At 44.6% G+C, this 25,000-nt stretch overlaps 1 protein-coding gene across 1 annotated transcript in view; it reads right to left on the bottom strand.

Annotated features, from left to right (window-relative positions):
* LOC111238281 (RNA-binding protein Raly-like) overlaps positions 1-20,014 on the bottom strand; it is a 21,191-nt gene extending 1,177 nt beyond the window's left edge. Inside the window, exons 1-6 of the mRNA XM_022767711.1 lie at positions 19,759-20,014; positions 16,128-16,200; positions 14,882-14,929; positions 10,812-10,975; positions 2,797-2,913; positions 1,062-1,149 (exon numbers count right to left, since the gene is read on the bottom strand). Coding sequence (XP_022623432.1) covers positions 1,062-1,149; positions 2,797-2,913; positions 10,812-10,975; positions 14,882-14,929; positions 16,128-16,200; positions 19,759-20,014 — 746 coding nt within the window. The remainder of the gene's footprint in view (positions 1-1,061; positions 1,150-2,796; positions 2,914-10,811; positions 10,976-14,881; positions 14,930-16,127; positions 16,201-19,758) is intronic.
* Between the last annotated feature and the right edge of the window lie 4,986 nt (positions 20,015-25,000).

Raw genomic sequence — 25,000 nt, 5'->3', positions numbered from 1 at the left:
CAGACAGTGAACAACAGTGTCAGACACACTGCAGCATGAAGGAGGAGGAGGAGGTGTAAGGATTTAAACACTGAATGTAAAAAGCATGGGTTGCATAAAGGATCATGAAGCTGCTCTGAACAACACGCTGCCTATTATAAACTCCTACTGAAGATAAAGACAGGAAGTGGTTTCCTCGCGGTCCAGCTGCTGTGGACTCGGATCCGTGAGAATCTCCATCAAGGAAAATCAAACATCCTCCAACATCACGCTGGGAAATGAAACCAGGATCATGTTTCTACGGCAGTCACAGCGTCACAGACATTTCAAAGGCTCCTTCAAATGAGTTCTTTTACTGGACAACATATCCCAAGATGCATTGCATGTCAGTAATGAAAATAATATGTCAGTGAACAACACTGGCAGAGACTGAGGATCACACTGTTAAATGTTTCAGCTCAACAGCTAACGGTTCAACTGTTAGAACAAAGGGCCACGCCTTCGTAGACCACGTCCCCTGAAGGATGCGGTCAGCTACAGGCTCCACCAGGACACCTCCATCATGCCTCCGTACCGGCGACAGCCAGAGCAGGAGCCATATTGTTTTCAGGTTCTCTGTAACACCTAACATTCACTTGAACTAATGATGAACTGGTTAGATTTTGGGGGTCAAAGGTCAAGGTCAGTGTGACCTCAGAGAACACTTTTTAGCCATTACTCAAGACTTCACACAGACATTATGAAAAAATGTCACACAGATGGTGAATATTCTATGAACAGGATGTAACCTGGAACTAGCCCTAATGGCGGAGGGATACAACCACGAGGAGGTGATCCTCACGACTCAAAGAGACTCAAATTGTATGATGTCATCAGACGGAAAATACAACGTGTTGTTTCCATCGAACCACTTCAGGGTGAAGTGAACATCAAGATCAGATATCCTCACAAGTCACACCTCACCAGACCACACAGGTGTTATACTCACCATGTGGTTGTGGGCGTCGTCCTGCGTGTGCTCTCCTTCCTCCTCTTCCTGGTCGTCTTCGTCCTCCTCCTCAGCGGTGCTGTTCTGTCTCTGCTCCTCCTCCTCCTCGTCCAGCTCTGAGCTTGACTCCTCCCCTTCCTGCCACACCTCCTTGTTTTTACACGCCTCTGCCTTCCTCAACTCTGGACCAAAACACACAGAAACAGAAAAACGTACAAGTTTAAACTGATGCTTCGTGACGTAGGAAGTGAAAACAGCTGCAGCTTCTTCTATATCTCCTTTATAAAACCATGAATATTCTTTATGACTGAACAGCAGAGATCGATCTGAGCTGTTCCAACCCAACCAACGTAAACACAACACAACATCATCCTCGCCTTTCTTTATTTGGCGGCTGTTTCTCCAGGTGATTTCTGGTTTAACAAAGTCTGAGTTAAGTTAACCTGCAGGAAAACATTTAACTGAGGTCACCGGTGAGCTACAGTAGTAGAGTTTGCCCCCGCTACTAGAGACGGGCTGAGTGCAGCAGCTAACCACTGGGTTTCTGTGGTGTGGAGCTTTAAATTCACTGAACCTCAGCTCCATCAAAGAAACTACATGAGACACACGAGTGAGAGAGAAAAACCATCGCTAACTGCGAAGCTAAAGTAGCTAGCAGATGTGAATAGTGTGTAAACAGCAGGTGGAAACAGAGCAGCAGAAAGTGCTAACGCAACCTGACATCACGTTAGCACATTAGCAAGAAGCTATGTAAACTCACCATGGTCATGCACAGACCCACGCTGCTGATAATGTCAGCTGCATCACATGATCTTCACAGTGCATGACAGTCATTAGCTGCAGCAACTGAGTTGTGAAGCTAAATGCTATTTACCTGCACATTAATTAATGATGTGACTTGCTGTTCACACATGCTACTTCATTTACTTAAGGAGCTGTGACAGGACCATGATGCAGCCAATCACAGCTGGAGACTAACTATATCAAATGAACTGATTGGTGCTTCAAGTCTGAAGCTTCATTATTAATAAATTCATCATTAGAAATATGTTGATTGTCACTGATGTTACACAGAAGACGTCCCTTTGTCACCTGATTTTATTTTATTAAACAAAAAACAAATCACTCCAGAAACATCTTCATCTGTTTAACAACACATGAGCTGCAGATACTCACAACAGGAAGTGTTTCCAGGAAACACTAAAAAGGGATGGACCCGGAGGCTAAGCTAACAATAGTAATAACATCTGAATCATGTGATGTTGACGTCAAAATAAACCAAACTCACCTTTAGCTCATTTTCCAACACCGCTAACGGAGCCCGAGCCGGGTCCGTCACTTTTTAGTGTCCCCTGGAAACACTTGTGTTGTGTTGTAGCTGCAGCTCATGTGTTGTCAAACTGATGAAGGTGTTATCTGTGTTTGTGTGTTTGCATGTGTTCTCTGAAGTTGCAGAGCTTTGAGCTTCAGGGCCACCGTACCAAAAACAACGATGGATTTTAAGTTTTCCATTGGCAGTTTTTTCCCAGTAGATACTTCCTCAGCTTTTAGATCTGATTTATTGATTATGCTAATGCAGGTGTGACCTCAGTGACTTCCTCATTGAATTGGGATATCACAGAGACACCTCTGCCCTCAGACAACAGCACAGGAAGTAACATCTCTGAGACAAGACGTATTTCATTTTGTTTCCTGCTCGTTTCTCTTGATGTGACACCTCTGTGTTTTCTCCAGGAATCTGAGCAGCACACGTGGCTGCCAGAGGCCGTCTGATCCCCGAGCCAGAAAACCTGCCTATAAATCTGTGTGTGTGTGTGTGTGTGTGTCACCTGTGGCTGTGATGTGTGTGTCTTCCGTGATCTGCTCCAGTCTGCCCAGTAAAGCTTCGATGTTGGTTTTAATCTGAGTCAACTCTGACTTGATCGCCTGAAGCTCTGTGCTTCTCACTGCTGGTAGAAAGACATAGAGAACGACAGAGAGAGAGAGAGACATAGAGAACAACAGAGAGAGAGAGAGAGAGAGAGACATAGAGAACAACAGAGAGAGAGAGACATAGAGAACGACAGAGAGAGAGAGAGAGAACAGAGAGAGAGAGAGAGAGACATAGAGAACAACAGAGAGAGAGAGAGAGAGAGAGACATAGAGAGCGACAGAGAGAGAGAGAGAACAACAGAGAGAGAGAGAGAGACATAGAGAACGACAGAGAGAGAGAGACATAGAGAACAGAGAGAGAGAGAGAGAACAGAGAGAGAGAGAGAGAGACATAGAGAACAACAGAGAGAGAGAGAATGAAAGAGAGAGAGAATGATAGAGAGAGAGACATAGAGAACGACAGAGAGAGAGAGAGAACAACAGAGAGAGAGAGAGAGACATAGAGAACGACAGAGAGAGAGAGAATGAAAGAGAGAGAGAATGATAGAGAGAGAGACATAGAGAACGACAGAGAGAGAGAGAGAATGAAAGAGAGAGAGAGAACGGTAGAGAGAGAGAGACAAAGAGAGAGAGAGAGAATGAAAGAGAGAGAGAGAGAACGATAGAGAGAGAGAGACATAGAGAACAACAGAGAGAGAGAGAATGAAAGAGAGAGAGAACGACAGAGAGAGAGACAAAGAGAGAACGACAGAGAGAGAGAGAGAATGAAAGAGAGAGAGAACGACAGAGAGAGAGAGAAAGAGAGAGAGAGAGAGAGAGAGAGAGAGAGAGATGTTAATAAGTCACACTTTCCCATACAGAAATATAAATAAGACATACATGTCCCAATATCAAGAGTGATGTCACCACATATGTTAATTATAAGGTGATATATTATTATCAAATATATACATCCTCTGGATATATGAAGATATAAGTTTATAATATATATAACCTTACATATATGAAATACCCATAGTAAAATGTGTATATGTACATATATTAAAAATATCTAGATCAATATAATATATGGTATAACATGTTGTAACTATATATGTTAACAATATATATTTAATTTATATGTGCAAATTTATTAAAGCAACATACACATCAATATTATATATGTTTACACGTTTTTCTTATTAATTTACATTCTGATATATCAACATATACTGACGGATGGATTTAATATCAATAACATGTCTACAATATAAACATACATACATTAACATACGTATTTGCATGGGTAAGGCATATATGTCAATATTTTAAATTGTTCCAATATCTAAAATATAATTTTTACATATGTTGTTATTCTATATGTTCCTAGGCCCTATACGTTATATATGGAAATTCAATATATGCATATATATTACATTTATGTTGGGAATACATTTTACAAGTTCCGTTTCACAGTTATTATAATTTACAATATAATAATATCATCATGCTGCACATTTCTGTCACACAGAGACTGAATCCTGAACCTGCTCAAACTCTGAGGTCACTAAAGGGCCGTCAGCCTGAGCTTTTGGGCACAGACAGGAAGGATTCATCCTTTGATCTGTAATGTTTATCACCGTTTATCACACATCCTGCAATGAATATTTATTTATTTATAATTATACTTTATATTCACTTTTTCTCTTTTTTGGAATTAAATGTTTATTTTATTTTGACCTCAACTTGTGATTTAACATGTTATTTTAGAAATGAACATTTTTCTTCATTTTTCTTTCATTTTGTACAATTTTATTATTTATTTTATAATTTTATAATTCATTTTATATTTGACATCAACTGAAATGTTTTTATGTTCAATAAAAAAACTGCTTTCTGTTGTAAACAACAGAGACAGAGAGGGAGGGAGGGAGAGAGAGAGAGGGAGAGAGGGAGAGAGAGAGGGAGAGAGAGAGGGAGGGAGGGAGAGAGAGAGAGGGAGAGAGAGAGAGAGAGGGAGGAGGAGAGAGAGAGGGAGGGGTGAGAGAGGAGAGGGGAGGAGGGGAGGAGGGAGAGAGGAGAGGGGAGGAGGGAGGGAGCAGGATTAAAGGAGGACAGACAGAGTGATGAGTACATTAGTGGCAGCAGAAAACAACTGGAGCCATTCAACACATCTGGTGGTTGTTTTTGTTTCACCACAATGAACTTACAATTACGACCATATTTCACCAACTGTGAGTGAATGTGTCTATTGCTCAATACTCTCTCTCTCTCTCTCTGTCCTTCTTTAACTTCTTCCCTCTCTTGCTCTACCTTCTCATTTACTTTCTCTCCTGTTTTTCTCCAGACTTTTTCTTTCCTTCTCTTATTCTTTCATTTTTATTCTCTTTATCTTTTACCTTTATCAATCCATTTATATCTCATCACATTTGTTCACTTCCTCCTTTTTTGTTTCCTTGCTCTCTCTCCCTCTTCCCCCCTCTCTCTCGCTCTCTCCCTCTCTCTCTTCCCCCCTCTCTCTCCCTCCCTCCCTCCCTCCCTCTCATGCCTCTATTAGCTTTGTCAATAGAAATGTCTCAATACAGAAAACCAGCTGAGATCAGACCAGCCAAGCTGAGGCATCTGTCTCTCTCTCTCTCTCTCTCACACACACACACACACACACACACACACACAGATCTTTGATGTAAAAACCTCAGATGGACTGAAGCCTTAAATGATGCTCAGACTCTCATGTTCAGTTTTAGTCTCCAGTCTAAACAGAGAATCTGTGAGTGCACTTTCTTCTTAAAGGGACAGTCCATGTGATCAGACGTGGGGCTGTGTGAGGTCGTCATGTACAGTCAGTGTGTTTCCTGCAGTAGATTCAGTCTAGAGGAGCAGCAGGAGGACCGGTACACTATCAGCTGCTGTGGGCGGGGCCAGACACTTCTAAAAACGCCCACCGAAACAATGTGTTTAAATGAAGCTTTTTGTAGAATATTTTATATGATACAAACATATAAAGTCACCGCTGAACAGAATAAGAGAAGCTGATTCCTGTGAGTTGAAGTTGTTCAGAGGTTTTACACCATCAGTCCTTCTGCTGTAAGTGAAGCCCTGCTAGCTCCTGCCTCTCTGACCTCTGACCTCTGAGGAGAGAGGATGTCTCCACAGGATACGACTGGAGACAAGTTCTTCTCTTTAATGTTCCTCTCACACTGAAGTGGCTCAACATCACTACTGATTCTCTCCACGTCTGAAAGCTGAATCCTGTCAGAGTTTGATCTTCACATTCTCCTGTTGGACACAAAGGTGTCATGGCTGAACTCAGGTGTCGCTGCAGTTATGACCTCAGCTTTCATTTACAGTCTTAAAAAAAACATTAATTACATGAATCTGTGCAGAATACAGTGTGTAATTCTACAATCACTTGTTCTCCTTTATTTCGGGCATTAATGATTTTTTTTGGTGCAGACTCCTGCAGTGTTCGGAATTAACTCAACCTGTCAAATAAACCTATAGATTCAGTCTGTCACTGTTGACCACTGATGAACACACTAGTTTTAAACAGTCCAGTGACATCGTCGTGTTTACCCATACAAAATGTAATAAATCTACATATATATATATATATATATATATATGGGTATTTCATATATGTTATAAACTTCATACACGTGATTATAACATATGCTCTTAGAGGAGCCTTCACTCTTGATACAGGGTGTGTGTTGGTACAGGTGGATGCTTCCTGCTCTGAGCCTGAGAACTGTGACATCACATCCTGGCTCAGCTGGGTCATGGATCCAGATGTTGTCTCTGCTTCCACGTTAAGAACACGTGCAGATGAGATGATCTCACTCTGCACCTACACAGTGTGAACAGGTACCATCACACCTGTGGCTGAGAGGCATGTCCACAGGAGAACAGAGACCATGTCTTCAACTTCAGTGGAGAACATGAAGAAGCTCAGTGATCCAGCTGAGAGTGGATGTGGGACTACGTCCTTATCAGTTTCTCCACACAGAGACACCGCCAGCACCACCTAGTGACTGAACACCCAGAGCATCCCGGGGCCTCCCCTGCACTGTGGTGGTCTTCACCCTCGTGGTCCTGAAGACGCTGCAGGCCCCCAGCAGCTCAGTGACCACGACCTGCAACACCTGGCTCAACAACAAACAGGTAGACTGTGTCTGCTCCAGGGACATAATGATTGATCCAAGATTAATAAACACACACACCTGAGTATGTGATCAAGTCAGGAGCAGCTGCAGTGTTTCCCACAGGCTGAGAGTTTACCTGGTGGTGCAGCATGTGATGGATTTTCATGCAGTTTTCTACAATTTACAGACGCTCCCTTAACGCCTCACATGCAGACTATTGGTAGATGCTACAATTTACAGAAGACTCACTGTCTGAAGGGATGTGTGTGGATTTACTCTGTGTGTTGTGTGTGTGTGTGTGTGTGTGTGTGTGTGTGTGTGTGTGTGTGTGTGTTCAACAGCAGATTGAATTCATGTCAAAGACAGGCCAATGAAGATTAATCATATCTTAACATAACAACATCCAGTGGGCTGGCAACACTACAACCACCTGAAGCAGCAGCTCTCACTGTTAGCCTGGATGTTACATCACATGTGACACTTCCTCACATCCAACCTGCAACACTTGGACTGTTCAGGTTGTTCAGGTTGTTCAGGTTGTTCAGGTTGTTCAGGTTGTTCAGGTTGTTCAGGTTGTTCAGGTTGTTCAGGTTGTGGGCGTCTCTCAGTGGCCGAATTTTTCATGTAATATTTTCTCTCCAGATCTTAAATAAATTATTCCAGGTATAATCTATATTGTGTTTTGGTGAATGATCAGACTTCTGGGGTCTGAGGGTCTTCCTGGTTTTCCAAATGGCTAATTTGGACAGTCCTGAAATGAAATTTACTAGTGCGTGTACAGATTTCCTCTTTGCAGAGTAGTGTGGACCATAAATAAACAGACAGAGAGAAACTGCTCTCCTAAGCCCTGAAACCAGACCTGCAGGTGTCTGAAGAGTCCAGCCAGTCTGGGACACTGGACAAACAGATGCTGTAACGTCTCTGTCTGTGAGCAGGAAGGACAGCTGTCCCCTGTGCCAGGACCGAGGTGCACCAGCAGAGAGGTTGGTCCCATGAGACAGGAAGTACTGACCCTTCCACCACAGACCCCAGTCTGTCTCATTCACTGTCACTGTGTGTCTCCTGCAGGAAAACAATATCTAACCTCTTCTGTGATATCATCTCTGAGATGATCGCCCTCTACTGTCTATCCCTCACACCATTAATGTTTAAAGAGCCGACCCTGATCTTACTCATAAGAGTCTGCGAGAGGAAAGCAGAGACAGGTAGAGGGAACAGTGGGATGACGATCACCCAGTGCACCACATTCATTTTCATGTTACTTATTAGTTTTGAAGCTTTCCGGTCCCTTTCTTTTGCTCGCTGCTCTCACCTTCCTCAGACTGGCCATGTGCTTCTTCTCATCTAGTAAGTCACCTCCCACTACTCTCTGCAGGGCTGACGCACTTTTCAGAAACTTTTCTACATCAGGAAAATAAAATCAGTCCCATTGACAGACTTTCCAAACGTTTCATCTAAAAATCATTCATCTCATGCAGTGTGTACGATTCAGCACCGCATGACTGTGAGCCATCAACAGACACAAAGTCAGAGTCATCCTCCATTTCTTCATCCTTCCCCTCACCTGTCACACTCCCCACAACACCTGTCTCTTTAACCCGTTCAGCAGCACACTGACTGTGGTCAGATTTACCTGCCGCTCCTTTTAAACTCTCTCCTCCCCTGACCTCCTGCAATGTTTCCTCTGCTCCTCTCATTTCATCCGTGCCCACAGCTGTTTGTTGTTCACCTCCCTGTGTGTCTGCCTGCCCGCTGGATCCTTCTCCTGCCTCAGCTCGGCCCGGGAGCCGGCTCGGGTCGCCCCTCAGCTGATCTGTGTGGACAGGCGGTCCGCTTATGCCCCACATCTCCACATTGCAAACACTTCATGCTGCCTGAGCTGGCATACGCCGTGTAGAGAGCGTCTCCATGTGTGACTCTGAAGGAGACCTCCAGAGTCTGTGACGGACAGGTGAGGAACATGAACACCAGTCTCCTGAACGACTGCACATGTTTCAGTTTATCATCTTTACATCCTAATCCCACCGTTTTAAAGCTGCTCGACAGCTTCCCGAAACGCAGCAGCTGCACCTCCAGCAGCTCGTTGGGGATGAACGGGGGAACACCCGTCACGGTGATGCGGGTGGAGGGCGCTGCGAGCGGGGAGACCTGCAGGTAAACCCTTTTAAGCGTGACGCCGCTCGCTATCAGCTCTGCCACTAATCTCTCGTCTTTCAGAAACACCACCATGCCTCGGTTCATCCTGGAGGCGTAGCAGAGGTTACAGTGCCACACGGTCTCCCACCGCCAGGAGAACCGCCTCCACCGGCAGAGCTGGGTCAGGCCGGACTCGAACCGCGTGTCGGATGGAGAGGGACAGCGTCTTGGAGGACGCCATCCTCGCCGAGAAACACGGCCCCCGCATCCACCAAAACACCTCCGACCACACAACAACTCGCTACAATACAACTACAATAACCTACAACCCAAGCATCAAACAAAGATGCAGAGAGACAGAGAGAGAGAGAGACAGAGACAGAGACAGAGACAGAGAGAGACAGAGAGAGAGAGACAGAGAGACAGAGAGAGAGAGACACAGAGAGAGAGAGAGCGACCTCCACTCCTACCAGTACAAAGGCCTTCAGTGCCACCAGTTGAACAAAGATCAGTCTCCTCTGCCAGCTGCTGCTGAAGCTCCGCCCACACACAACAAAAACTATCTGGCCCAATCAAATCATCTCAAAACAAAAAGAAAATTATATCAAATATGGGAATGAAACCAAATCACAAAGTAAATTAGAATTCTATTTGACCCTGAACAGAGAGTACATGGTGGCAGAGACCTGACCACCGTGACTGATAGAAAACTAAGGTTCACAGCCTGAGAGAACACAGCCTTAGAAACAGGCCGTCACAGGCAGAACATCCAGGGAGGCCAGGCTGTGTTCTCTGTGTCATGACAGAGAAGCTGAGACAGAATCTCACTTCCTATTATATTGTGACAAATATTAAGGATTTGAAGAGAAGTTTTCTTTTTGAAAAAAATTAAATAATATATATCCTTTATTCTCCGGAAAGAAAGAGAGAGAGAGAGAGAGAGAGAGAGAGAGAGAGAGAGAGAGAGAGGAACCTCATGAGTCCAGAAGCTCCTATAGGTTCAGCTTGACAAACAAATAAAGACAAACTGGAACAGACTCAGTTCAACTCCTCACACATTTAAGATTTGCTGAACAACTATAATCTGTGTCCTTGTTAAATCTTAAAGCTCCTCCAGTGTAAAGGTCTGTGTCCATGTGTAGTGTGATTATAGATCAGCTCTAGCTTCTATATTAATACTGTGAAAGTATCAAAGCCTCAGTCCACAGAGAAATGCACACAGCCTGTATTCAGAAACTGAGCCTTAAAACCAGCCGTCAGGACTTCTGGAACTTTGTGATGTCACAACAAAGCAGTCACCAAGCCCCGCCCACCTGGACCCACCATCCAAACCTTGCAGGATTTGGTTTCTCTGAGTGTTTTTACCTGAAATCTGCTTTATTTTTATTGGATCACTCAGAAAACAGTGAGCCAATCAGAAGAGAGGCTCAGAGCCTCCTCTCTTCTGATTGGCTCACCGACCTGTTGTTACTAGAGCTCCAGAGAGAAGCCTGAGAGAGGAGATGGTTTTTATATATAACACTTCAAAATAAAATAAAATATATAATAACTGAATATAATAAAATAAAACACAGTAAATATGGAGCCTTTAAATAAAAAGAAAAAAAGAGAAATGAGAAATAACTTTCACTGTGTCTCCGACTCTGGACTGAGAGGTGTCTGAGGACGATAGAAATGAAATGATGGTGAATGAACAGCAGGTAGTAACTTACATCTCTGTCTGTTGCCGTTGCTGCTGGGAAGGACGGAGGCGTTACGTGTCAGCAGTTTGACCGGCAACGATTTGACCCGTCGTACCAGAGGCACCGCCACCCGCGGGCGTTTGACGGGCACCACCCGAGGAACCGGAGACACCCGGCCACGGTACTCAAACAACCTGAGGAGGCAGAGAGGAAGACAGGGGGGAGGGGGGGAGAGGAGAAGTTAGGAGAGGATAGAGAGTGAGGAAAGGAGGAAAGGAGGGTTTAAAGGAAGGAGCTGAGAATAAAGAGGTCAAAGATAGAAGTTACTCTCAGATCTGGTTATCTGTAATAACAAACACATTTTGGAGGAAACTGCTGTAACGATGCCGAACAGGAAATAGATTGGCTCACATGAAAAAAAAAACCTTTCCATGGAACATAATCCAGGAAGCAATTAGGTTTCCCACAAAACATATTTGGTAAAATAAATCAGTTTTATATAAACATCATTTCTCTGGCGAGGCTTCTCCTCTTTCTGGAAACTTCAGAGATTGTGAATAAAACTGTTTCTTATGATTTATGATTTTGTTTTCAGCTGTTAGTAGCTGCTGTTTCCTCTGGAACAGAGTGTCCGTCACTTTGCTCCAGTCTCCAACATGTTCCACATACAACACACATGTTGGTGTCATCGTCCTTCATGTTCCTGCACATGTGTGAGAACGTCTCTGTCTGAGCTTTACAGAACGTCAGGTGGTTCTCTGTGGATCTCTTCTTGTGTCAGGTAGTTCGAGCTCACCTCTGCAGACTCAGACTCCGCCCACACACTTCCTGCCTCTGACAGGTGCTACAGTGTGGCGGTTGGTGTTATTTCAGACAGGACGTGATCTGACCTGTGCTCTCTGCTTAGCTCCTAGCTAATCCAAATATGGGCAAAGAGGAGGGGCGTGGGTGGAGCCTGTCACTCAAAGAGGCCACGCCCTCAATCCTCCATAACTGTAGTCCTTAATAAAATGTAAACAGGTGAGTTATATAAACAGGTGTCATGAAGGAGGAAATTAGCTCTAGAGACCAAAACAGTTTTTGTACCAGGCTGTAAACATGTTTATTTCTGCTGTAAAGTTGGACATTTTAACATGGGAGTCTATGGGGACTGACTCACTGTTGGAGCCAGACTCTAGTGGTCGTTAGAGGAACTGCAGCTTCTGGTTCTTCATGTTGATGCTTCATGTTTCAGCCCAGAATATTTCAAAGAGAAATAAAATGATGAAACTCTTAATCCAAATAAACTCAGTCACACTGTGACTCCTTGTTCAGGCTCTGTTACTCTTCGGTCCCAGGTCAGAGTTCAGAGGTCACAGATAATAAAAGACTGATGTTTAAATCAAAGACTTCATCCTATCTCTGTTGGGAGCTCAGGTCATGAGAGTTGAACAATGGAGATTTAATTCAACCCCTCCGACCCGTCTGACCTCACTCTGACACTACATCAGGCTCTGAGACACAGTCCACTGTCTCCTGTTTTCAACCTTTGGGACGAGCAGTAACTTCCTGTGGTGACTGGACCGAACTCCACCCACATCCTCCAGAGTTTAACCAGATTCTCCTTCAGCTCAGTTACAGATGGTCATAAAACTGTAAAGTCAAACGTCTGATCATCACCACAGATCACTAGTCCAGATGGAAAGCTGCTCTCTCTCCTCCCCTAACACGAACAAAAAGAAATATTGTGTAATACAGTTCATGACAATTCAATTCCACCATTTAGACCGAACCGTTCCCCGAGCAGCCGAGGTCTGTAATCCTCAGATTTACTGAGCAGATCAGACATCAGCAGATAAAGTCCTCATGACATCAGCTCAGAAAAACACAGAATAAGCAGAAACATGCAGAGGGTTGACAGAAGTAAGGACCAGTGGAGAGAGGTCAGGGAAGTGTCACGTGTTCACTGATCTGACCTAAACATCTGGAGCACAGTTCACACTGGACAGTGAAAATGATCGTTAATGATCGTCCTAACAGCTTTTCTACCACACACACATTCACACACTGGTGATACACTGGTGATACATCGGGAAACTTTGGTTTCAGGACACTTTGAAACACGGACTGAAGGACTGGGAATTGAACCAACAACCATCCGATTACTGGATGACCCATTACACTTCCTGAGCCTTCCTTCTCAGAGTCAGTTGGACAGTTGGTAATTTGGTTGTTTGGTTAGTTGGTTGGTCAGCTGGTCAGTTGTTTGGTTGTTCAGTTGGTTGTTTGGTCGGTCAGTTAGTCAGTTGTTTGGTTGTTCAGTTGGTTGTTTGGTTGTTCAGTTGGTTGGTCTGTTGGTTGGTCAGTTAGTCAGTTAGTCAGTTGGTCGGTTGTCTGGTTGGTTGTTTGGTTGGTCAGTTGGTCGGTTGTCTGGTTGGTTGTTTGGTTGGCTGGTCAGTTGGTCAATCAACCTCTGGGGCTAAAAATGAGGCCTTGTTTTCTTTGTTTTCTTTCCTTGTTTTTTCCTAATTTAGGATGGTTTGTTGAAGAGAATGATCATCCTCCAAAGCAGCTACTTTGACTATGAGGTAAATCAAAGTGTAAATGATTTCATTTCTTGGTCTTCCTGATCCACTCTGATAGTTTTGGCCATGGTTGTGTTTTTTAACTCCTGGAAGGATCAGTGGACAGTTACACAACTCACACACAAACTGAACTGGTGCTGTCGTAACTTCCTCCTTCCATTAACGGCAAAATGCCACTGGACTCTTATTGTGAAGGTCACAGTATCTGAGAGTTGAAGGTGAACTCTGGCAGTGTGGAGCTCCACGTCTCTGAGCAGAGGAACCAGAGGATTAACTGCTCGTCCTCTCCCTGGGAGATGGAGAGCCTCTGATCGCCTCTCTTCAGACTGTTAGCTTTCAAACCAGACAGAGTGTGATGCGTTGTGACAGGAGTCTGAGGAGGCTTCAGAGGAGCTGCTTTTCTTCTGTGAAAGACGAAACCTCCTTCACCACAAATGTTTCCAAACCCCGCCTGACCCCGGATTCCTGGTTCAATCCTCAGATACTGGTCTGACATCTGGATCATCTGACACATCATCCCTGATCCCTCTCAGCTGGCCATCTTTACTCTCTGCTCATTCCACTCTTCACTAACAGAGGCCGTCCTCCCAGTTCAACCTGTGGATTCCTCTCCATCACTCAGGTAAAGGTTCAGTTCAAAGCCCTGAGCTGTCCAAACATCAGCTGACACGTGAATAAAGTTTTGACTGGTGGAGAGGGAACGTCAGGACGGACTGATGACTTTCACCTGGTCCAGTCAGAGCTGTAATAGTTACCACACTGCAGGTCCACGTCAGTGAACTAAACCTGACCACATGTTCCTCAGAAACCCCCCCAAACCCCCCAGGGGCAGATCATCCCCTGGCTGGAAGACTTTTTTGGAGATCTGACGATGACAGACACTGTTCCTTCCTGTTGTTCCCATCAGCTACGATGAAGTGTTTGAACATGATGATGACATGTGATCTGTGATCAGCTGTGATGATGCGGTACGTCCTCCACACAGAGAAACACAGGTCGACGGTTATTAGGACACCTGTCCTCCAGGAGAGGAGCTCCAAGTTCAGCTCGGTTCACAGTAACTGAGACCTGGATCAGGACCTGGATCAGGACCTGGACTGCGATTTCCCTTACTGTTGCATCACAAAGCGCAGCTCCTGTTGCCTAGCAACCTTGACAACACATAACTTTTTGTTTTAAGTGTCTTGGTTTTAACTGTTGTACCGTTAGCTGTTGAACTGAGCTGAAGCACAATACTGACATTAACAGTGTGATCCTCAGACTCTCAGTCACTGTTGTTTACTGACATATTATTTTCATTACCAGCACAATGCATCTTGGGATATGTTGGAGAAGAAAGAGCCTTTGAGAACCAGCTCTCCTCTCTAACACATCTTAGTGATTCGCTCCATAATGTTCACTCTCTGTGGACAACAAAGCTCTCTAACTGTATTTGTTCCACAGGTGTTTCCCTACAGAAACATGTTTAACTCTAAACGTCATTCAGCCTCAGGTCAAAGGTCACTGGAGACCCTGAACACAGCTTCGTCCTCTCACCTGTCGTAGAAGTCTTCTCTGTAGTAATCGTAGTCAAACTCGTAGCCACTGGGGAGGAAGCACAGTGGAACATAATGACTGAACCAAACACATGTGATCCAACGTTTCACAACACGAGCATCAAACCACATTCAAACAACACATGGGAACAAAAGCTTTTTGGGTTTCCATCCACTAAGTTGCATATACAAATAAAAAAGCTTAAAAATGTCAATACTGACAAAGAAAAAGAAACCACAACATAGTTCATCTCCCCCCAGAGACACAACAACACAACAGGCAGAGGGACAGAGGACCTGGACAGAGAGACGGGTGTCCGGGATGATGTATGGTGAGTTTTATACCCACTGACACGTCCTGGACTCACTCAGTGAGTAATGCAAACAACAGCGAGGCAGCCGGACCATCACCATATAAAAGAACATTCATCACATTCTACGGAAGCCCTGAAAGGCAATGAATGTTGTTTTGGTTTGTGCCTTTCCTCCTGGGGGTTGGATTCACACATGAGGAAAGACAGAATTTCCCTGCATCAGTCTCACTCAGTTTCCAGAAGGACAAAGTGAAACCAGAATTTTAGGCAATTTTGTAAATTGGTTCAGCACAGGTGGACTCCATGTAGAAACATCTCAGAGAGGATCCAGAGACATGGAGGAACCTGAGCTGAACTAGTAAAGTGTCTGAATACTTCTGTCAGTGTGAGAGTTTTACTTTTTAATACATTTGTAAAGTTTCTAAAACTCAGTTTTCACTTTGTCATAGTGGAGAACAGAGTCGACTGATGAGGGGAAATGAATGTAACGTGTGAAACAGTGAAGGGTCTGAAGACTTTCTGATTGAACTGTATGGAAAAGAAACTTTACAACACTCGTTTCTTCCTGCTGTAATGATAACTTCATCCCTTTTAAATAAAACTGACTCAGACTCATCATGGTTAACACTTTGTCAGGTATGAAAAGCTTCTAAAACTGTATTTATATAAGAAGTCTTTCAGCTGTTTACTCTGAAGAATCATTCAGTAAAACAACTCATTAAAGTTTGTAGAAGCACCTTAAAGACAGACCTGTGATCCTCTCTGTAACAAGCTAACAGCTATAAAGCTCTGATACATGAAGACTGAGACTTCACCAGGGAGCTGCAGCTCTGGGGGGGCAGAGGTTTAAAGCCGTTAACCCCCCCCCCCCCGGAGACATATGAGCAACAGACTGATCAATCACACTTATTGATCCACTATAGACAGCTGTACCTGTAGAGAGAAGCTGCTGATCTCTTCAGGCCTTTGGCTCTGTTTGGCTTCGGCTCTCCAGCCATGTTGATGTCTGAGGAAACAGCAGAGCAGGAAAAAAGAGACCGTCACTATAAATTCACTAAAACTAATAAACAAAAACTGGAAAAGAAACAAAACATTTATTCAAAGATTCAGAAACACAAAGATCCTGGAGACATCTCTCTGTTCATCACTGTGTTGATGTGTTAACTGATGGTCTCCACTAGAGGAAGCTGTTGAGCCACGTAACAGCATCTGTGGTCTGACCGAAGCACAGCACTGAGGACGGTCAGTCGGTCAGTCAGTCAGTCAGTCAGTCAGTAAGTCAGTCAATTGGAACTGTTATTATATAGAGGCAGGTGTTCAGCTCATTTCCTCTCATCCAGGTTGCAGCATCACACCAGAGAAGGTGCTGCATCAGTAACAGGCAGCAGCAGCAGGATGATTAAAGGTTGAATAAATCGTGGTTCATGTTGCAGCAATCCAGAAAGGACATGTATAATACTACTATTTTCCACTTGTCTATGTATTTTTCTATATAGTATTTTTTCTATTTTTGTATATTTATATATTTATATATATATATATATACTTGTATGTATAATAGTTTTGTATAAAGCAATTTTCTCAAACTTTATGTATTTTGCAGTTCAGTAGTTTTTGTTCTTATTTGACTTATGAATTAAACTTGACTTGCCTTCAGATGAACTGTATGTATGTATGAACAGAATGTACTATATATATATATATATACATACATATATATATATACACATACATATATATACACACATATATATATATACATACATATATATACATACATATGTATAAACCAAGAAACTTAACACAGAAAGTTACTGTGAGACAAAGTTATGTGTTGTCAAGGTTGCTAGGCAACAGGAGTTGCACTTTGCAAAGCAACAGTAAGGGCGGGAACAGCTGGTGACTGAAAGGGAAAATCCAACACATTGAACTGATATAGCTACCTATTAACTAGCTAACCAGCTAACTTAGCAGATTGATGTGGTTTATAAACTGAATTATGTTTGTGGTTAGTTCACATTGACAGCAGCTCTCTAACGAGCTAACAGTAACTCATCACCAAACTACAACCTCCACCTTTTACAGAGGTGGAGGAACTCACTGGTTTCATGTCGTTCCACTGACTGACAGACAGTGGCAGCAACGGCTCAAAATTACAGCAATAGAGGCAATGAAGTAGAAGCTTGCTAGCTAACAACCATGGATGTAAACAATGCACGATTTATTAATTTATTTATCATTTTGACTTTGCTTTTCTTTGATGTTACCACAGAATGTAAATAAAGATGGACGTCCCCTCTGTGACATTACCCACAGGTTTCTGAAGCTCAGAGTTAGCTGCTCCACCATCGCCATCTTGGCAATGTCAGACCCCACCCCTAACTCCCAGCTAATCCAAAAATGGTCAAAGAGGAGAGGCGTGTGAGGAGATGAGACTTCGGGGCATGTTTGTTCAATAACTGTGTCAAGCATACACTTGCTAATGATGCTAACTAGCACACTAATTAGCATCATTAGCACAGCTGAGCATCTTGCTCAAAGGCTAACCAAAGGTTAGTTCATTTGCTGGCTAATTAGCTACTTAACAGGCTACGATAACAAGCACAGAGGCTGATAACTAGCTTGTACCAGCAGCTTTTGGTTCTTCACTGTTGATGCTTCATGTTTCAGTCTGGAGGTTGATGACTGGATGTTACTGATGCTCTGAATTGCTAATCACAGTTAACCTGACAGGAAGCTAACAGTTGCTCCACAGACCAGATGTCAGTCCAGGAGGTTTTTGCTGTTGGACCTCAGTCAATTAGTTTTACAGTGGATCATAGATTTACCTCATTTCTCCTGATTTTCTATTTTCTTTGTTCCATTTCAGTATGTCTCTTTTTATCCTCTCTTTTATTTGAAGCGGTTAGTTTGTAACTTTGTCTTTTACAGGTGCTATAAAAATTATCTTCATTATCGCATGACATTTATTGTGCCAGGCATTTTAATTTCTTCAGTCTCTAGTAAAAAACACATGGTGAGCTGAAGACAGAGAGAAGAGCTGAGAAGGTAGAGTGGTTCAGAGAAGACAGTTCATTTGATCTCTATGGCATCACACACACACACACACACACACACACACACACACACACAGACAGAGACACAGACCGAGAGAGACAGAGAGAGAGACAGAGAGAGAGACAGACAGACAGACAGAGAGAGAGACAGAGACAGAGGACAACTCTTCAGTTTAAATCTCCCCTCTCTGTGTTTCATTGCTTAGTAACTGTCCAACTGTTGCTTTACTGTAGTGGCTCCCGTTGCTGCCCTCTGGTGGCCTGTGAAGGTATTACAGGTGGGCCGACATTTACAACAGTAAAATCTTGGTGAAAAGATATAATTAAAAAATCTATTCTTCTTAAATGTTTTAGAACAAAATTATCTTTAAAAACAAATGTTTAAAAACTCATTATTTTATTGTTTCTTTTCCTATTACGGCCTCTCACTGTGAAAAGACAACGACAGGAACTTTCATGTCAGAACACATCACATACTTCCTCAGCCTGATTGTTCACTAACAGATCACAGCCATGGTAAGACCTGGAGAATCAAAGCTGATATCTGGTTAACAACGGGGAGAGGTGAAAGGACAGAGTCAGAGACAGACGGTGAATCAACCCGTGACCCCCACCTGTCAAACAGAAAAGAAACACTGAGGTTCTTAAATGCTTCTCCTGCTTTCAGTTCAGTCTTGAATGTTTGATCATTAGGCATCATTGGGCCTCCATATTGTTCTGGGGGTGTTGACATTTTAGAGATTTTGAAGCGGGTGCTGTGTTGGGAAAGGTCGGGGACCTCTGCTCTAATGTACACATGGACACAGTTTTAAACATCCCAAACTATCATCTATTGCAGTGGTCGGCAACTGGCTGCCTGCGGGCCAAATCTGCAGGGTTTTGATATGATTTTTTTTAAATAAATCAATCAATAAACAGAAAAAAAGAGATCTCCGTTGCTAAAATAGATTGCCGGCTGAGCAGCGATGGTTACCCACAGAATTTTTATTTTTTTTTGCAGCAATGTTTTATTTCAAGCTATTGTGAGCTTTATTCTGAAAAGTTCTGAAAGGAAGTTCCAAAGGTTCTATTGCTTGCTCCGACAGAGCGACATACAATGTGTGATATAAGGAAAATAACAGATTCAGTCAATCAGTCAGTCAGACATATAAAATGTCACTGTGGGTGGAGCTTACACACATCAGAGAGAAGCGTCAAAGCAGCGAAAAGTCTCAACTTCCTGTCAGGACTTTCAGAATAAAACCACAGCAAAAACAGAATGCAGATGATGACAAAGATGGTGGATTGGGATTCTACCCAATAAGCGGATCATATGATCTTTTTACCAGATCGCCCCCCTGTCTGTGACTGTCAGCCACAGCGCTTCATATGCTAACAGTAACAAAGTCAATTCTTATCAATATCTTAAATTAGCTATTGATTATGTTCCAGCCATATCTGATGGATTAGAAAAAGACCTGCCGACCCCTGGTCTATCGTCACATGATTTATAACTGACGGTGACTCACCGAGCGTCTGTCCGGCCAGCACCCTGCCGTTCTCTCCGATCACCGCCCCCCTGGCGTGCCTCTCGCTGGCATACTGGACGAAGGCGTAGCCCTTGTGCACGGAGCAGCCCAGCACACGGCCGTACTTGGAGAAGATGGTCTCCACATCGGACTTCTTCACCACCGCCGTGTTCAGGTTCCCGATGAACACCCGTGAGTTGATGGACTTTGGGTCTGTCTTGTTGGTCACGTTGCTGGTCTGGACCTTCAACGACATGCTGGACAGACGGGCCGAGGAGGAGACGGACAGGAGGACGGATGAGGAGGGAGAGACGCAGAGAGTCAGGGTCTGAGGAGAGTAAGAGAGGACAGGGACCAGAACCTGAGTTAGACCTGAAAGACAGACAGACCACCTCACTGACTGACACCTAAGACTGACCTGAGACTCTAAGACCTCAGACTCTAAGACTCCAAGACCTCAGACTTGAGACCCTGAGACCTGAGACTCCAAGACTCCAAGACCTCAGACTCTAAGACCTGAGACCTGAGACTCTAAGACCTGAGACCCTGAGAAGTGACACTGCAGGATGAACCAATTAGATTTTGGGGGTCAAAGGTCACGGGCATGATGACCTCACAAAACACAGTTTTGGCCTGGGTGAATGTGATATCTCAGTAACACCTTGACAAACTTCCTCAAATTTTGTACAAACATCTACTTGGACTCGAAGGGGAACCGATTAGTTTTGGTGGCCAAAGGTCAAAGGTCATGGCGACATCAGAAAACACTTTTTAGGACACAGAAGTTGCTGACGGTTCATATTTTACCTGACTGGATAAACTAGGACATAACCTGGAACTAGTCTGAGTGGAGGAGGTGTTTGTAGTAAGATTTATCCACACCTCCATCGGGTCAACTCAGTGAGGTGATCTCTGAAGCTCCACATTAAAAGAGTCTGTGTACTGTTCTTTTCTGCTCAGCTTTCAGACTTAAAGTTGGCATTTACAAGAGCTCAGAGTCACGTCCAGGAGTGAATGACTCATCTGAAGTCAGCACAGTGGTGGGAGTGAAGTCTGACATGAGTCAGCAGAGACGCTACAACTCACCAAACTGAACGCCCTTCTTTTTTTCTTTTTTTAATTGCTTCTATTCTGAACGTCCTCAGCCACCGATTATCCTACAAAACATGTTTGTATTTATTTGTACAGAAACATAATTTCAGGGTTCGATTCCCTGAGTGGAATAAAAGCCTTCAGACATCCACGTGCTGATGAAGTGCCCCTGAGCAAAGCACCAACCATCTGAAACCATGCTCCATCCTGCACAGATCAATGAAGTTGACAGTGGTGTGTGCATGCGTGTGTGTGTGTGTGTGTGTGTGTGTGTGTGTGTGTGTGTGTGTGTGTGTGTAGGATTAGCTTTCAGATAAGCTCTGTAGGTCCAGGATTCAGCTGCATTAACATTTATACCATGTGGGAGTTGAACCAGCAGCTTCCTGTTTTACTTCCTGGTTTTAATGAGACTGAAACTGTGGAGGATTAGCAGTGAAAGCTAACACCTCAGGGGACTGTGCTCTAATTATACAGATTATACAAATGCTGCCTTCAGGCGCTGTTAGAAATATCATCACTAACATGCCTCAGTGTCATGATCCCAACTTCCTCATACGTTCCCTCAAGTCCCCTGACTGCCGGCCTCTCCCCTGGCGGTGCCCCACTGCACACATCTGATACATACCTCTGCTGGGTCTGTCAACACTGTCTGTCTGTAAACCTGGTCTGTCCGCTAAAACCTTGTTCTTTCGGGTGACATGCTTGTTGTACCTGTCTACCACACTGTTGGTCGTGTCTGATAAACCTGTCTTTCTTACCTGTCTCTGTCGTTAGTTCTAGTCTGTAAACCTGTCTTTCTACCTGTCTGTCTGTACACCTGTCTGCACACCTCTTGTGTGTGTGTCCTCTCTGTACACCTGTCTGTACACCTGTCTGTACACACACCTGTCTGTACACCTGTCTCTTAGGTATATATATTACTAGCAGCAGTCTGACATTTAGTCATAATTAGTTCCAACTTGTCATTTTTCTGACAGAAATAAAAAAAAAACTCTTTAAGCCACAATTAAACATCAGACTCAGTCTCCAATTAACCAAACTCTAATTCTGCTTTACATTTCCCCACAAGGTGAAACTTCAGAGGTGAAACCCAGACCGTTCAGAGAGCAGGAGGATGATGACATGAAATACAGAATAAAAATGTTTGAGCCCAGAAGATGAGGATTGACTCTGCCCTCAGCGAGCCAAGGTCGCTCCTCCCCCAGGGAGCCGGCGGGAAAAGCACTTCATAATGATAAACAGAGGAGACGAGACAGCAGCAGTTCTGGGATCAGAGTCTCTTCAACAACATGAGGTGGTAAAACTGAGACAGGATGAATCACTGAGAACTCACAGTCAATATTCCTTCAGCCAATCACACTGACGTTACACTGAAGCTCCGACGTATTCATCCAGAGCTGACCTTTACATCTCAGGCCAACTCTGCTCCACGTTCTCTCAGGTTTACATTAGAGACAACAGCTTTCTGTTTCTGTGTGAGGAGGAACTGCTGGGACCTGGTCTGACCTGCTCTGACCTGTTCAGACCTGCTGAGACCTGTTCAGAGCGGCTGACACCTGCTCTGACCTGGTCTGACCTGCTGAGACCTGTTCAGACCTGCTGACACCTGCTCTGACCTGCTGAGACCTGTTCAGAGTGGCTGACACCTGCTGAGACCTGCTGAGACCTGTTCAGACCTGACCTGACCTGACACCTGCTGAGACCTGCTGACACCTACTGAGACCTGTTCAGACCTGCTGACACCTGCTCTGACCTAGTCTAACCCGCTGAGTCCTACTGACACTTACTGAGACCTGCTGAGACCTGTTCAGAGCGGCTGACACCTGCTGAGACCTGTTCAGACCTGCAGACACCCGCTCTGACCTGGTCTGACCTGCTCTGACCTGTTCAGACCTGCTGACACCTGCTCTGACCTGGTCTGACCTGTTCAGACCTGCTGACACCTGCTCTGACCTGGTCTGAGCTGCTGAGTCTTACTGAGACCTGCTGAGACCTGCTGAGACCTGTTCAAACCTGGTCTGACCTGCTGAGACCTACTGACACCTGCTGAGACCTGCTGAGACCTGCTGAGACCTGTTCAGACCTGGTCTGACCTGCTGAGACCTGTTCAGACCTGCTGACACCTGCTCTGACCTGGTCTGACCTGTTCAGACCTGTTGACACCTGCTCTGACCTGCTGAGACCTGTTCAGACCTGGTCTGACCTGCTGAGACCTGTTCAGAGTGGCTGACACCTGCTGAGACCTGCTGAGACCTGTTCAGACCTGACCTGACCTGACACCTGCTGAGACCTGCTGACACCTACTGAGACCTGTTCAGACCTGCTGACACCTGCTCTGACCTGGTCTAACCTGCTGAGTCTTACTGACACTTACTGAGACCTGCTAAGACCTGTTCAGAGCGGCTGACACCTGCTAAGACCTGTTCAGACCTGCTGACACCTGCTCTGACCTAGTCTAACCTGCTGAGTCCTACTGACACTTACTGAGACCTGTTCAGAGCGGCTGACACCTGCTGAGACCTGTTCAGACCTGCAGACACCTGCTCTGACCTGGTCTGACCTGTTCAGACCTGTTGACACCTGCTGAGACCTGCTAAGACCTGTTCAGACCTGCTGACACCTGCTCTGACCTAGTCTAACCCGCTGAGTCCTACTGACACTTACTGAGACCTGCTGAGACCTGTTCAGAGCGGCTGACACCTGCTGAGACCTGTTCAGACCTGCAGACACCTGCTCTGACCTGGTCTGACCTGTTCAGACCTGTTGACACCTGCTGAGACCTGCTAAGACCTGTTCAGACCTGCTGACACCTGCTCTGACCTAGTCTAACCCGCTGAGTCCTACTGACACTTACTGAGACCTGCTGAGACCTGTTCAGACCTGCTGACACCTGCTCTGACCTAGTCTAACCCGCTGAGTCCTACTGACACTTACTGAGACCTGCTGAGACCTGTTCTGACCTGCTCTGACCTGCTGAGACCTGCTGACACTTACTGAGACCTGCTGAGACCTGTTCATACCTGCTGACACCTGCTCTGACCTAGTCTGACAAACAAACCCCACACAAATTCATTTAAGTGATTAAAAGAGTGAAAGAGAAACAGCTTTTAAACCACTTCTCAGAATCTTTTTTAAATGCTCTTTTATTCATGTTGTTAATCATCTGTCTGTGGGGGGTGCAGAGGAAAACACTACAGTCTAATTTAATCCAAAGCAATTTAACCTGCAATAAATCAGATTCTGTGTGAGCTGCTGATTCCACCTTAACTCCTGAGGTTGACTTTATGTTGAAGTTACACTGTGTTGCATTAGACTGTGCAGGTGTCCACGCCTCCACCTATACCTGGGAGGAGGAGCCTGGTACACACTGACCATCAGTTAGTGATCATCAGTCTGAGGCCAACAGCAGCTCTCACCTGGTTGGCCTCATCACTGTCCACAGAGAGAGAAACATGTGGAACATTTTGCCCATTCAGAGCAGGTGTACTGAGGAGGACTGAGCTGAGACAACAACATGGCCGTCACCTCGTTCAGCCAATGAGAGAGAGAGAGAGAGAGACTAATTTAGAGTCACAGCAGAATACTGTATGTTGTGAGCTGTTGTCATGGTGTTAGTGTGTAATCATGTGACATTGAGGACAGACACTTACTAATTTTCCTCCCTGTCTGTAGATTACGTGTCTCTCTGACGGAATACTACCTGTGGACAGTAGCCTGCGTATAAAGTATGTGGTCACCACTGTCCACATACTTCTGTCCTTTAACTGGAGCTGGTTGTCATGGTTTCATCCTTTAGTTCAAACCAAGGTAAATATTAATGCTGTAGGGGCAACCTCGGTGGCTCAGCTGGTAAGGCACATACCATGAGGCCTAGCTCCTGACTGCAGCGGCCCAGGTTCGAATCCAGCATGTCATTCCCTCTCTCTCCCTCGAACTTTCCTGCCTCTCTCACTGCTACCACAATAACAAGGCATAAAAAGCCCCAAAAACTAACTTGAAAAAATATTAATGCTGTAGAATTCAATGATATTCGCGACCGTTAGTTTAACAGCCCTGGCTCCAGTTTCATCTCAGAGGTGTTTTGACGGGGTGGAGGTCAGAGCCAACAGGGACAGACACAAACTGTCTCCACTGGATGATGTGGGCTTGA

This window comes from Seriola dumerili, unplaced genomic scaffold, assembly GCF_002260705.1.
Source record: "Seriola dumerili isolate Sdu_G_001 unplaced genomic scaffold, Sdu_1.0 BDQW01001254.1, whole genome shotgun sequence".
Taxonomy (NCBI): domain Eukaryota; kingdom Metazoa; phylum Chordata; class Actinopteri; order Carangiformes; family Carangidae; genus Seriola; species Seriola dumerili.
The sequence above is the reverse complement of the archived record's forward strand: the minus strand, read 5'-3'. Positions and strand labels throughout refer to the sequence as shown.